Source organism: Carettochelys insculpta, chromosome 2 (genome assembly GCF_033958435.1).
Source record: "Carettochelys insculpta isolate YL-2023 chromosome 2, ASM3395843v1, whole genome shotgun sequence".
NCBI classification, from domain to species: domain Eukaryota; kingdom Metazoa; phylum Chordata; order Testudines; family Carettochelyidae; genus Carettochelys; species Carettochelys insculpta.
In genome coordinates this window covers 97323619-97336803 of record NC_134138.1, presented here as the reverse complement: position 1 = coordinate 97336803, position 13185 = coordinate 97323619, and the positions used below count along the sequence as shown (strand labels likewise).

General features: G+C 43.2%; 1 protein-coding gene across 1 annotated transcript in view; it reads left to right on the top strand.

The window, feature by feature from the left end:
- APCDD1 (APC down-regulated 1) overlaps positions 1 to 13185 on the top strand; it is a 43593-nt gene that overhangs the window by 26703 nt on the left and 3705 nt on the right. Inside the window, exon 4 of the mRNA XM_074985849.1 lies at positions 10956 to 11277. Within this exon, the coding sequence (XP_074841950.1) occupies positions 10956 to 11277 (322 nt within the window). The remainder of the gene's footprint in view (positions 1 to 10955; positions 11278 to 13185) is intronic.

Sequence of the window (13185 nt, the reverse complement as noted above, 5' to 3'; positions counted from 1 at the left end):
AAAAAAAAAAAAAAAAATTATCTCACTCAACAAATAGTTTTCTGAGGTTGGTATTCTGTTGATTTGCCAACCCATAAATACTGGTACCAAAACATGTAAGTCTGTTCTAAATGCAGTGAGAAATTTGTATTTGCATAAGGCAGTTGCTTATGTAGGGTATGGGAAGGGAGAAGCTCTCTTTAAAAAGGCAAAAAAAATTAAGCTGAAGACCATTGTGAATAATAAGATGTATGGGATTGGCTGAGTGGTTAATTTACCTTCATATTACAAATCTCTGGGTGTAATGTTGCAAATGATCTGGTGGTCTTAAATTTTTCTTGCTTTAAAAGTCATGTACTGTATTTGCTCTTAAGCCAATGTATTAAAGAACAGTTAAGGTGAAATATGAGTGGTGCTGTCTCCAAAATTATACTTATTTTGTTTTGGAATACTGTTAGTTCTATTGGGCAATAATGGTAAAAGCATTCTAAAGCCTTCAAGGCAAATATAACATAACATAACCTGTTTCGTCTGACAACAGAATAAAAATTTGCCTTCAGATTGACTCAACCAACACTTATATTGGTACAGGTCAATCCTCTCTCATCCAGGTGACAGAATTTGCCAGATGACAATGCTATTAAACAACACTGATCTCCGGTCAACACTTCACTGCTTACTGGGCTCTTGGAAGACATGTAGGGGTAAATTACAGCTGAAGAACAGCATAGAACACTGAGAGTCAGGACTGGTTGCTAGAAACAAATTTTATGGGACCATGGGGAAACCTGGCCACAGCCATAAGTGGTTGTCCAGCTATCTGTAATCCACTATAATTTTAGTTGTTGCCAGAGGAGTTCTGGATTAGTTCAAACTGTATCAGTTTCATCCTTACCTGCCATCTAAGCACAACCTATCAAACCACTTTTTGAAGTAAAAGCAACAAGCAGTCCTGTGGCACCTTACAGAGTAACAGAGATTCTGGAGCATAAGCTTTTGTGGGCAAAGACCTACTTCGGCAGATGCAATGTAGTGGAGACTCCAGAGGCAGTACTGTTTGAGATAAGCAGGCAGAGGGGGAAAAGAGCCTTATCAATAGTGTTTTTACATAATCCAGACAGGGTGGATGTACAGATTTTTAACATGATGGCAGCAGCATAACCAACATTTTGAGGCTGCTTTATTCTTTCAGTTTTTCCTTCCCAGTGTCTTCAAGCTCATGTTCAATCAATCACTTCCATCACTTTTTCCAGGAACACTTTTTTGTTTGCTTCTGTTTCCTAAAATATACAGTATATGGTTTGTTGCTTCTGCTTCCGAAAACTATGATTTGTCACTATAAATGACCATCAGTTTCCCTCAAATGCAAGTAAGCTCATCTGAGGAAAATGAGACCCCAAACAGATTTCATCCATTGCCCTAGATAATGGGAGTTAAATTCAGGAAGACCCACAAATTTAGATGTTCATACTCTGATATTTTTATGTGGGGTTGGAAAATTTAGTTGAAATCATTTTATATCAGAAAATGGTGTAATTATAGTGCCTTCAGCTTCCTTTCCTGCCTTTCCCTGCTAGGGAGCATTTGACACATACAGTGCCCTAAAATTTGTGGTGGTCATATATGGACAGATCTCACTACTTCCCCACCCTTTTTCCTGCTCTGAATTCCCACCTAAAAACCCTTGCCAACACTGCAGCTGGATTACCAGTTTTTCCCTAATGGCATGAAACCTCTTTCAGTTGCTCCCTGACCTAAGTTTTTTTTGTCTAGTTTATTTAAATCTGTTTGCATGAGTGCATTTAGCCTGTTTGGCAGCCTGAGTTACACAACTGCATCTATCATACTTGTCAATGACCAGTGTTAGCCAACTTGTTCACTATATGAAGTCATGGCAAGCTTAAGTATCACTTTGTGATGGAGTTGACTAGAGTTGTCTTGGCCTGGAATTAATCTGAAAGGGTGGATAAGTTGAGTGTGAAATTTTAGTGGGTATCCATGGAAGTGACAAGGTGGGTGAGGTAAGCTTTCTCTCTCTCCCACTAACAGAAGCTGGCCCAATAATTGGCATTACCTCACCTTCCTTGCCTCACTAAAATATCCAAGGGGCAACAGCTGTACCAGCATTGCATAGCCTTGAAAGTGTTCTTTTTGTGGCCCAAGCAACTTGACAATGTAAGATGAAGTCCAGCTTTTAGCATTTATTTTAAGACCCTTTTAAGCCTCCCTCTGAATTTAGTAGCTCTATCGGATGGAGATATATGTAAATAGTTTTTTGTTTCTATCATGGAACTCTTTTAGGGGCTAGGTCTAGGATCTGCTCTCTAGCTTCTCAGGTGATGAGCTGTTTTCAAAGTGTTTATGAAATGGCTGTGACTTGGCTCTCCTCTTCTAGTAGCCAGCTCTCTCAGCAGTGGAACTTAACAGATTTTTTGCTAGATTAGTGGTAAGAGTATCTTTATTTTTTCCCTCCCCTCTCTTCCCAGTACTACCAGTGGCAATGTTTTTTCATCCAGTTGATTTCAGTTACTCAACTGAGTCACAGCTCTGATCACTTTCAACTTTAAAAACTAATTTTTTCTGAGACACAAGCAGACCAGGATCTGCTGCTTGGGGGCAGAACCTCAGCTGCTGTGAATAAGTGTTTGTCCATTGATTAATGGAGTGATAAATTTATGTTGACAAAAGATCTGGCTCTTTCAAAGCAGCTTTTTGCATGAATTAGTGCCAGAGTAGGCAAAGGAGCAGGATACTTCATAAATTGTTTTTGTTTGGATATAACTTTATGAAGCCTGATAAAGTCTTAAGTTAGTGACATTGTATGTAAAGTAGGTGGGTTATTCTAACTGAGCAAGATTGTGGTGGCAGCAGTATAGAAGAGCTGCAGCACTGGCTCAAACCACAAGGACAGGGTGAGGTGTAACTTAAACCAGAAGCATTATGTATATGCCTGTGGAGCGGAGCTTAAATAAAAAGTGAAAGTTAAAAGAAGTGGGGCCCCAAGTGAGACATTACAGAAAGAAGCAATCAGTCTGCCAAGAGGGTCTGGGCTGACTTTTTGTTTTCCAGTGGCGTCATTGGAAAGGACATTGTGGGATAAGGAGCTCAAAGGGAGGGAAGCAGGATAAGAGAGGACATTTTACAGAGTACATGCTTGTGAACACCTTATAGCCCTTAGCCTTTTAACTTGTCTACTCCTCTGAAGCTGCAGAGGAGAGGGGAATTGCAACCCCCCCCGCCCTTCAGCAGGTGTGAAGGAAGGAATGATTTCCTATGCCCCTTTCCAAGTTAATGGGAATGGATGGTCTTTCCCTGAGTCCAGCTGTGGAGAAACTTTTTTTTGGGGGGGAGGGGGCAGGAAGGAGGGTGTCTGGGATCTCTGACCCACAGAAAAATCAGGAGGCCACACAAGTGAGAAGCAAAAATAAAAACATCACTGAGGGTGGTCCCCAGCTGAAAAACAAAACAAAAAAAAAAACCCACTTGCTCCCTTCACACACGAGCTCTGGGGAAGTGTGGAGGGTGGGGCAGGGCTCATGTATTCAGTGGGCCCTCTGGGGGTTCAGTGTGGGAAGGGGCTACCAGGAAGCTGGCCCCTGGTGTGTGGTCTAGGTGCAACAGTGTGCCAGAGCAGGCTGGGGATTAGAGAATTTGAGGGGCTGGTTGGGCACAAGGGTGGGTTGGATTTGGGAAGCTGGTGGGAGTGGGGTGCGGCAGCAGGCTCTGGAGTCTGGGCAAGAGGAGGTGGAGGAGCAGGCTTATGTTGGGGGTGGGGTCTGGGTGGCAGGAAGAGTACACTAAGGTTTGAAGTGTGGGGTCTGGAAGAGAGGGGCACAGTGTGGGGAGGTGTCTGTGCAGGAGAGGTTGGGAGGGGAAAGGGTCTGGGTGGATGGGAGTGGGATGCAATAACTGTTTGGTGCAGGGTTTGGCCCCTGGGGAACTGCTTACCTGGGGAGCACCCTGCCAATGCCCAATCACCACTCCCAGATGCTGTCCTCTGCTGCTCTGATTGGCTGGAATTCCAACCAATCAGAGCAGCAACAGAAGGAAAAGGCTTACCCAGCAGCACAGCGCTGCTGTTCCCCTGCGCTGCCCTAGCATCCCATCTTTATTTGCATTTCTAGAACAGTTCAAATAGTGTGAATTTTAGGCGTTGACATGCTTTTTAAAAAAAAAAAAAAAAACTACTCAGAACATTAGTGTTTGTAGCTGTGGGTCCCTTGCCTCAGCACTCTTAAGCCACATCAACCCTGCAATTAAATACCATGGTCCTTGAGCCTAGCTTTCAGCCAGAGTCCAAGCAGCCACATTGCCCCTTAACCTGAGCTCTGCCAGCCCATGGCATATGCCAACTGTGGCTTTTTAATTGCAGCATAGACATACCATCAGTCTCGCCTCTTCTTATCGCAAGCAGACCCTAAACCCATTTGTTCCCTATACAGACACTCTCCTGTAATAAAGGGCAAGATACCAAACTTCTGAATGGGACTTTGAGAGCTACGTGGCACCTTTACCCTCACCAGGCATACCTCTGTCTTTTTTAATGTGCCCCAGCCTGAGAGGTGTAAACTCCTATTAAATGCATGAGTAAAGGGGGTCAGGAAATGGTAAATATAGTCTGTCATAATATTCAAGAAAACAAAAAGTTTTAATTTTTCAACATGTTTCAAAATGTTTTACACTTACAAATGTATTTCAAAAGCACCAGCCACTTTTCACAAATGTACTTTTGAAAAAGGAATGTTTTATTTAAAAAAAAGAAAAACTTTAGTTCCATCCTCTGTGCTATCTCAAGATGAGGCTTGTTATCACTACAGTAGAAAGAAAGAAAATTAGTTCATCTCCTGAAAACAGCTGCATTTTTGTAATGCCACCCCTATCACCATTGTCTGACATGTAGCTCTCAGAGTTAAGTCATTGTTCTTGGTTGGTAACTACACACTTCTGAAATAAACAGCATTAGTAATGCATCCTGCACCTGGTAAACAAGTTATCTCATCAATACAAAAAGTAGAAGAGGGCTGTTTGGATTCTTCCTGAATGCCAGCTGCCTCTCTACTTGAGAGAATATTCATGCTGTTATTCTGAAACGGGCTTTTAACTTTGCAGAATGGGAGTGAAGTAGGAACATGCTCACTTCAGCCCAGACAAATATCTGCCCAAGGGACAATGTTAGTCTTTGCTACTAAGACATATTTTACCATTGCTTAGAGGTGCAGAAAACAGCCATCTGCCTGAGGGAGTATCTGTAGACCTAGCAGAACAGCTTAGAGAAGAACAAGTTCCAGGCAACAAAAGATTGTAAGAAAAATAAAATATAGGGGAAAGGGTTGTGCTTCTGAACTCCCAGTCACAGGGGGACTTTAAAGAGGAATCCTACTCCTATTGCTGTTTTAATGAGGTTTTTCCCCAGCTGAAGCCAAAGGTTCCTTGTGGCTATCAGTTTTGCAGTAGAAAGAGCAGTGGTGATATTCTTCACATCTCTGAGATCCTCTTTAGTCCCTGAGCTCCTGAACAGTGCTGTCAACTAGGCAACTGGCCTTACTCTGCTTAGCCTTGCAGTCTGACTCAGAAGTATCACCAGGACAGAGAAAATTTGGGGAACCATGCAGTCAGCATTATGCAGCTATTAGCAAAGGAAAAGCCTCACTCACAATCAGGAAAAACCCACAGCTCCAGCCAGAACCTTACTTTTTTGTGAAGCAGGAGCTATCCATCTTATCCACAGCTCATTTTAAAGCATTTTCTTATTTCATGCTTGGGAGCTTATTGGAAATCACTGTAGTTGTATTTGGACAATAGCAGCAATCAAATGCTTTTTGCTGCCCTTTTGTGTTTTCTTTAGATGTTTAGATACTAGATCCTATTGCTGTTGCTAACAACATTTGGAAAGGGAATGATTTACAAGGCCTTAGCAGCGTGATTTACAGCCAAATACAATTGGCCTGGAAAAGAAAGGTCTCACAAGTGAAAGCAACATTGAGAAAATAAAAAGTCACCCTTGAAAATAAATACCATGCTATAATTAGATCCATTCATTTTATTACAAAAATTAAATCTTTCTTCCAATAATTTGGCAACATCTACATCTTCAGGAAGTTCAGAGAATATATAAGCACACGCTTCCTATTAGAAAGGTCATGGCTCTCTTAAAAGATGAGTTTCAGGCAAAGCTATAAAATCTGAAAGGCTTTTATGTGGGGGTGGGAGGGAATAGACTTGACCACAAAGAGCAATATCTTCAGTAGAACTCCCACTATAAGGGAGACAGAATAAAAAGAAAGATTAGAAAATTTATATTAGATTCCTGCTAATAAACCAACCCTAAAATACAATCCGATTAAACTTTTGTTATCTCTTTCCTCTGTCCTATCAAAAAATTACCAGGTTTTATATTCTGGCTTGGTTGGAATTTACAAAATTCATCTATCTATCTTCAGTAGGAAGTCTGATTTTACTTGAAGATTTATGGTTCAGAATTGTTCATGGACTGATAATTTTTGAAAATAAGAGACTATCACACGAATCAGTAAAAACAATGAGAAGCCCTGTGGCACCTTGTAGGCTAACAAATATATTGGAGCATAAACTTTCATGGACAAAGACCCACTTCATCAGCTGCATTCCCGAAAAGCTTATGCTCCAATATTAGTGGTTCTTAACCGGAGGTACACGCACCCCTGGGGGTGCGTGATGCCCTTTCTGGGGGTGCAAGATGTGCCAGATTTTTTAAAAGGTGAATCATTGAAAACACAAACTAAACACAGGTACAAAAAGTACAACTACTTCATTTCATCATACCTATGTGTTTATTAACATTATACATTTTTAATGATTACTGTAATATACAAAAAATTATTTTCAAGTTTTTAAGCCAATTATTTTAACTAATTGTAGCAACTATGTACTTGTCAGAGAAGTTTTTTCATCACTCTTGCACATCAAAACAAAAGCCAGAAACTGCTTAAATGTGAGTGGTGATGTGTGGCTATCTCAAATAAAGTTCCTTGTTCCTCAAACGTAATTGAAAAAGAGCAACAGCAGAAGAGTCACTGATATGGTTAACAATATGTTTTGGGGGCCCAGGCCAGCCGGCAGCAAAGTAAATCACTCTGAGCAGAAGGCAGGACTGGAAAAGGCCCACCTAGAAGCTACTATCCTGCATCTGGCTCAGCTGCTAGTCCTGGCTGGGCTGGAGAGGCTGACTGACTTCCTCTTTCCTACGCTGCATCGGGGTTAGACTCCTGCTGCAAGAAGCTCTGCAAATTCTCCATCCCCCCAGCTGCAGGACAAGGGATCACGTACAGAGAATTGCTCTTGCAGCTGCCCATCCTCCGTGCACCCCAATCTCCTCCACACCCAGGCCCTCCTGCTGAGCTTCCTCCCCCACCCAGATGAGCCCCACTCCTCCAGCACCTTGAACACCCCAGCAAGATACTTGCACCCAGATTCCCCCACCACCAAGTTCCAACCAGCTGCACCTGGAGCCCCACCCCAGTAAGTCCCACTTCCCACATCCAGACCCTCCTCCTGAGCTCTTTCCCCTCTGACATTCAGCCCCTTGAGCCTGAACCACCTTCAACTGGCCCCTCGCCTGCAGTGTCCCATTACCGGTGCACCCAGAACCTCCCAACAAGCCCTTGTGCAGCCAAATCCTCAATACACCTGGAACCTCCCACTGAGCCACCCCCCACACAGAGCCCTCTCACCCCACAGCTGGATCCTGTCTGTGCTTGCCTGATGCAACTAGGCGGCCCAATCTTTGCACTGTATGAGGGTTGGGTGAGTCCGTCTTCCAGGGAGAGCTTACACGGTGAAGCCCAGTGCCATACTGGAGCTGCTACATTTATTTGACAATAAAATTTGCAGCAATTTAAAATATTGCATTCAGACTTTTCTTTTAACACGTGTTTAAGTTCTTGGTGCGGAATGCCCTCAGGCGTGGAACTCCATCCCTGTAGAACAGGGGTGTCCAATCTGTTCACCACTCGCCCCATGTGGTGAATACGACACTGCGGTGTGGTGAATATGGGGGTGGCCAATCCACGGCTCTTAGCGCCTTTAAACGTAGCTCCTCCTGAGAGCTGCATGTGGGGAGTGCCGGCTGCCTGCTCTGCGCAAATGCCCCACCGCTTGCTAGGAGGAGAAGCATGGCGGTGGTAGCCCTGATGGCAGCTCCAGTGGCTCTGGTGAGTTGCCAGCATTGAATTAGAATGAGGGAGAATGGGGTTGCCTGGCCTGGGGGAGGGAGGCCATTTATTTTGAGCAGAGGGGGCTGGGAGTGCCTGGCTCTGTAAAGTTACATAATGTGGCAAATATGGAAGGACAACCACACCGCTGCTCTAGTATGTGAACCCTGTATAACCTTTAACATACTTTCACTACATCAGTGCTAGGCAGCAAATGCACAATTTGCACATAGGGGAACTGAGGCACGGAATCTGGGTTTCTTTTGTCTGGTGGTGGTTTTGTTGGTTTGCCTCTAGGGCACATAGGGAGCCTGTGGCAGAGATGGGAACTGACCTCTGATTTCCAGGCTACCACCTGAGCCATTGGCCCAGCAAACAAACTCCTCAGAAAAGGCTACATTGTCCCAGTTGTCATACGTTATTGGTGCCCTTTTAACATTCATGTAAGCTAACTAGTCAGGACCAAGCTCTGGTCTCAGTTGCACCAGCAGAAAACTCTAGGACCTCCAGTGGCATTTTTCTGTATTCATGTGGGTAAGGCTGTGTGTTGTGTACCTTTCCCTTGAGCTACGCATGTTTTTTCTCCAGTCTAGCATAAAGTACCAACCACAGCATTCTGTATGTCAAAAGCCCTTTACAGAAGTTCTGCTCCAAAGATGATATATGTAAACAACAAGTATGTAGCAAATACACAAGGGGTGCTGGTAAAAACAGAAAATTTTGCTTTCATCTAACAGTGGTCTGGCTGTTCTGCATATGTAAGTCAAGTTAGCTAAAAAAAAACTTGTTTCACCTTACTTTATTCTCAATAAACTGTGGTTCAAAGGTTGCTTAGCAAAGCAGGAACAGTTTCTCTTGCAGCTGAATAGTGTATATTTTGAAAGCAGAATAGCTAAACAGCACTCTTGCCAAAAAAAAACAAAAAACAAAAAACCACCACCTTTACAAAATCTTAAATAATTAGTGTTAGAAGCTACATAAGTGTCTTTATAGTTTTCATTTCCAATGTTAGAGGACCAGGAGCCATGAAAATGGCATTCCTCCCTCCTTGAATGTGACATCAAGAAAGGGTTAATTCTGCATGTTACAGCCAGGCCTGCAAATGGGGGTTGGTGGGGTGGCAAAGGGGTCTAATAATAGATATCACCTCCCCCCTCTTTTCTTCCTAATAATGTGGGACCAACACAACAACAACACTGCATATTGGGCCGAAAGAATGGCCGCATTGGCACAGACCAATGGCCCATCTAGGAGTATCACGTCTTCTGACAGTGGCCAACACCAGATGCTTCCGATGGAATGAAAGGGATTTGATTTCCAAATTTTAAAGAATACCTTTTTCTTCTGTTCTCGCCTGTTTAGCCCTGATGGAAGTTTTGGGGTCCTCTTGCAGGTGGTGGTGGTGTTGTTGGGGTTTGTTTTTGTTTTGTGTTCGGGTTTTTTGTTTTTGGGGTATTTATTTCATGTGAGCTTCTCTTGCGATGTATTTTAATGGCTTCCAGGCAGCTTGCAGGCATTTCATGCTTGTTACTTTTTTAATGTCTGCTTAACTAGTCTCCTCATTTTTGTGTAGTTCTCCTTTTTTTAGTTAAAAACTACTGTGATGTATTTCTTTGGTATTTTTCCCCTACAAGGATGTTAAATGTAATTGTATTATGAATGATCTTACTGAGTGGTTCAACTATATTCACTTCTTGGACCAGATCCTGTGCTGTGCTTAGAACTAAATCAATAATTGCTTCTCCCCTGGAGTGTTCCAGAACTGGCTGCTCCAAGAAATAGTCATTAATGGAGTCTTAAATATTTTCTCTCTACATCTCATCCTGAGGTGATATGTACCCAGTCAACATGGGACTAGTTGAAATCTCCCATTCAGATATTTCCAGTTTTTGTAGCCTCTCTAACGTCCCTGCATGTTTCAGTCACCATCACCATCCTGGTTAGATGGTCGGTGGCATGTTTCTTCTGCTATATTCTTATTATTCAAACTTGGAACTTCTATTCAGAGAGATTGATTGTCCAAATGAGTGAAAAGCAAGGAGTAAATCAGCCATGATGAGTACATTTGCTCAGTTTAATCTTCTATGGTGTTTTATTAATAACACATGAGAGAAATTTGATATTCTGTTTTTAAGTGTAAGGCCAAACTTTGCTTACACATATCCATGCAACTCCATTTAAGTGAGTGAAGCTGTGTGCATACTATTGAGACACCCAGACACCACTGGAAATGAAATTTCTCTGTGTTGATATTTCACACTACAGCTTAATATATCTTCAAAAGTTTAAATAGCGTGATATTGTCTGAACTGCTACCCAGATTCTAAAAAGCTAAGGATATATATATGTCCACAGCATCCCAACTTGTTAATTAAAATGTGGCAAATACAAAGCTGACAAAGGTGTTCTTTATAAAGAAATTAAGAGCAGGTTTTAAAGGCACCTACTTTTGTGCACTAGCTGTTCTACCAGCATTATAGATTCAATGTGGTTTTTTTTCCCTTCAAAATGAAGGAAACAAAACACCTGAAATAAAACATTTGTTCAAAGTAAACCCGGGAAAAGAAATAAATATCATAACCATCTCCCTGCTGCATAATCGACTATGTGCACTGTATTCTAGGTACGTCGTTTTAATATACAGAAGCTACAGTAAAATGCAGCAGCACTGAGAGGCAAATGTTTTAAATTCTTAGCTGTGAGGTGGATTTCACACCAGCATGACACTAACATCACCATCTTCATTTGGGAGAATGTCTAACGCAGTTTTTCTCCACTTTGTTTCAGAACCACGATCACTCCTGTATAGCATGTCGAATCATTTACCGGTCAGATGAACATCATCCTCCAATCTTACCTCCAAAGGCCGATTTGACTATTGGATTGCACGGGGAATGGGTGAGCCAGCGCTGCGAGGTGCGTCCTGAAGTCCTCTTTCTCACCCGGCACTTCATCTTCCACGATAACAACAACACCTGGGAAGGTCATTACTATCACTACTCTGACCCCATCTGTAAGCACCCCACCTTTACCATCTATGCCAAGGGACGCTACAGCAGGGGAGTGCACTCTTCCAAAGTGATGGGAGGAACAGAGTTCGTGTTCAAAGGTACGGCTGCTACATTGCACAGTTGGGTTTGGTTACCAAGTAGAGGATGGGGGGTTGTTCGTAGCTGAGTAAAAATTGCCATTGATAATGATTCAAAATTCATATAGTGTTAGGAACTTCCCAAACTACAGAGAGAGGAGTCATGTCTCTCCTGTCCTCTTCCTCTCCCCCAACCCCATGTTGACAAACTGGAACGCAGCAATTTCTGAGGCAGAATGTGGTAAATTTTAAATAATGCACAGCAAGATTACAAAAGAGCTTGAATCCCTAAGGCTGTGTGTGCACTGAGCCCCAGTGCCAACAGTTTGATGCAAATAAGCAGTCTTGAAAATGGATTATTTGCATAGTCACAAGATTAATGTGTATATTGATTGTGCTTATTTGCATATTCGCCACAGAACCCAAGCCGTGTAGACGTGGTTCTTCCAGAAAAAAAAACCCTTTGTCGCCAGCCCTTTATGCCTGGTTTTTAAAAGGCAAAACAGGCTGCCAACAAGGGTTTTTTGCCTGCAGAACCACATCTACCTGGCTCAAGTGCTGCTGTGAGTATGCGTATTAGCCTCGTGAGTATGCACATTAGCTATGTGAATATGCAAATTGGACTACCATTTAGCATTTTCAAGACTGCTTATTTGCATCAAACTCTCGTCACTAGGGCTCAGTGGAGACACAGCCTAAATGAAGACTCTCTCACTGAAACTACAGGAGCCTTTGAGCAGATTTCAGTTATCCAACAGATCAAATCCATGTGGTGATAGCGGTGGTCTCTTCTGAAGAATACTGTAAAGTCTTTCACAGTAAGAGATCAGTATCTATAGCACCTTATGACAAAGGACAGTTCAGGATTGTCAGTCTCGCCCTATTAGCTCATCACCAAACCCCAAACACTGACTATACCTATCCTGCTAAACCTGAGATATGCCAAGATTCACAGCCCCATGTGGTGTAACTTGAAAAGCCTCTTTTAGACTCTTCGACATCTCAAATTTTGGAAAAAGCCAGGCTGGAGGAGCTAACAGATTGGACTGAATTTCCAAAGGAGCCTGAGGGTTGCTCCAGTCTACCAGAGACTATGCTCAAAATAGCAACACAGAGCCATGGAGGTAATTGCACAAGCTGAAAACTTCAGTAAGGCCAACGTTTCACCCATGCTGCATGTTTAGAATGGTTGTGGTAATCCCTCGATTTACGCAGAGGTTGTGTCCTGCGAAATCAAATTTCGTGTAAACTGGGGGGGGAAGTTGGGGAGATCCCCAGAATTCCCCTGGCTGGGGGAGCAGGCAGCTGGAGCCTCTGCAGAGCTCTGCTGCTCCCCAACTTCCTGCAGCTGGGGGAAGCCAGGGAGCAGCAGCGCTCCACCACCATTCCAGCCATCCACTTCCCCTGGCTGGGAGAAGCAGAGCAGCCGCTGGCTGCCCCCAGCTGGGGGAAGTGGGGGGAGGGGAGCCGTGCAGCCCCCAGCTTCTCCCAGCTGTGGGACACACAGCTCCTTGCAGTGCGGTTTCTCCCAGCTGGGTGAAACTGCGCTGTAAACAGCCATCTGCTGCCGGGGTCTCCAGCTGGAGGAGCAAGGGCTGCGGGCGGCGGGTTCAATCTGCACTTAACTTGCGTTAATGCGAGTTAAGCGCAAATCGATGTCACGCTTCTTGAGGGTTTACTGTATTCAGTCTGCTGCTGAACATATGAGAATGCAGCACTAGAAAAGCAAGATGAATTGTTAGTTTTCTTCAATCAATCTTTGTGTAGCACCTGGGAAATAACTTGGGTTGTAAAACTGTCCAAACACACACGATTATAAAATCACAATGTGCAAATTTTGAAAAGTCTTGCTTTAAAAAATCTGGACTCCCGTATAGAATACTAATGTCCTGTAGCAGAAGTTACATTTCTGAAGGGTTGTGAGAGATT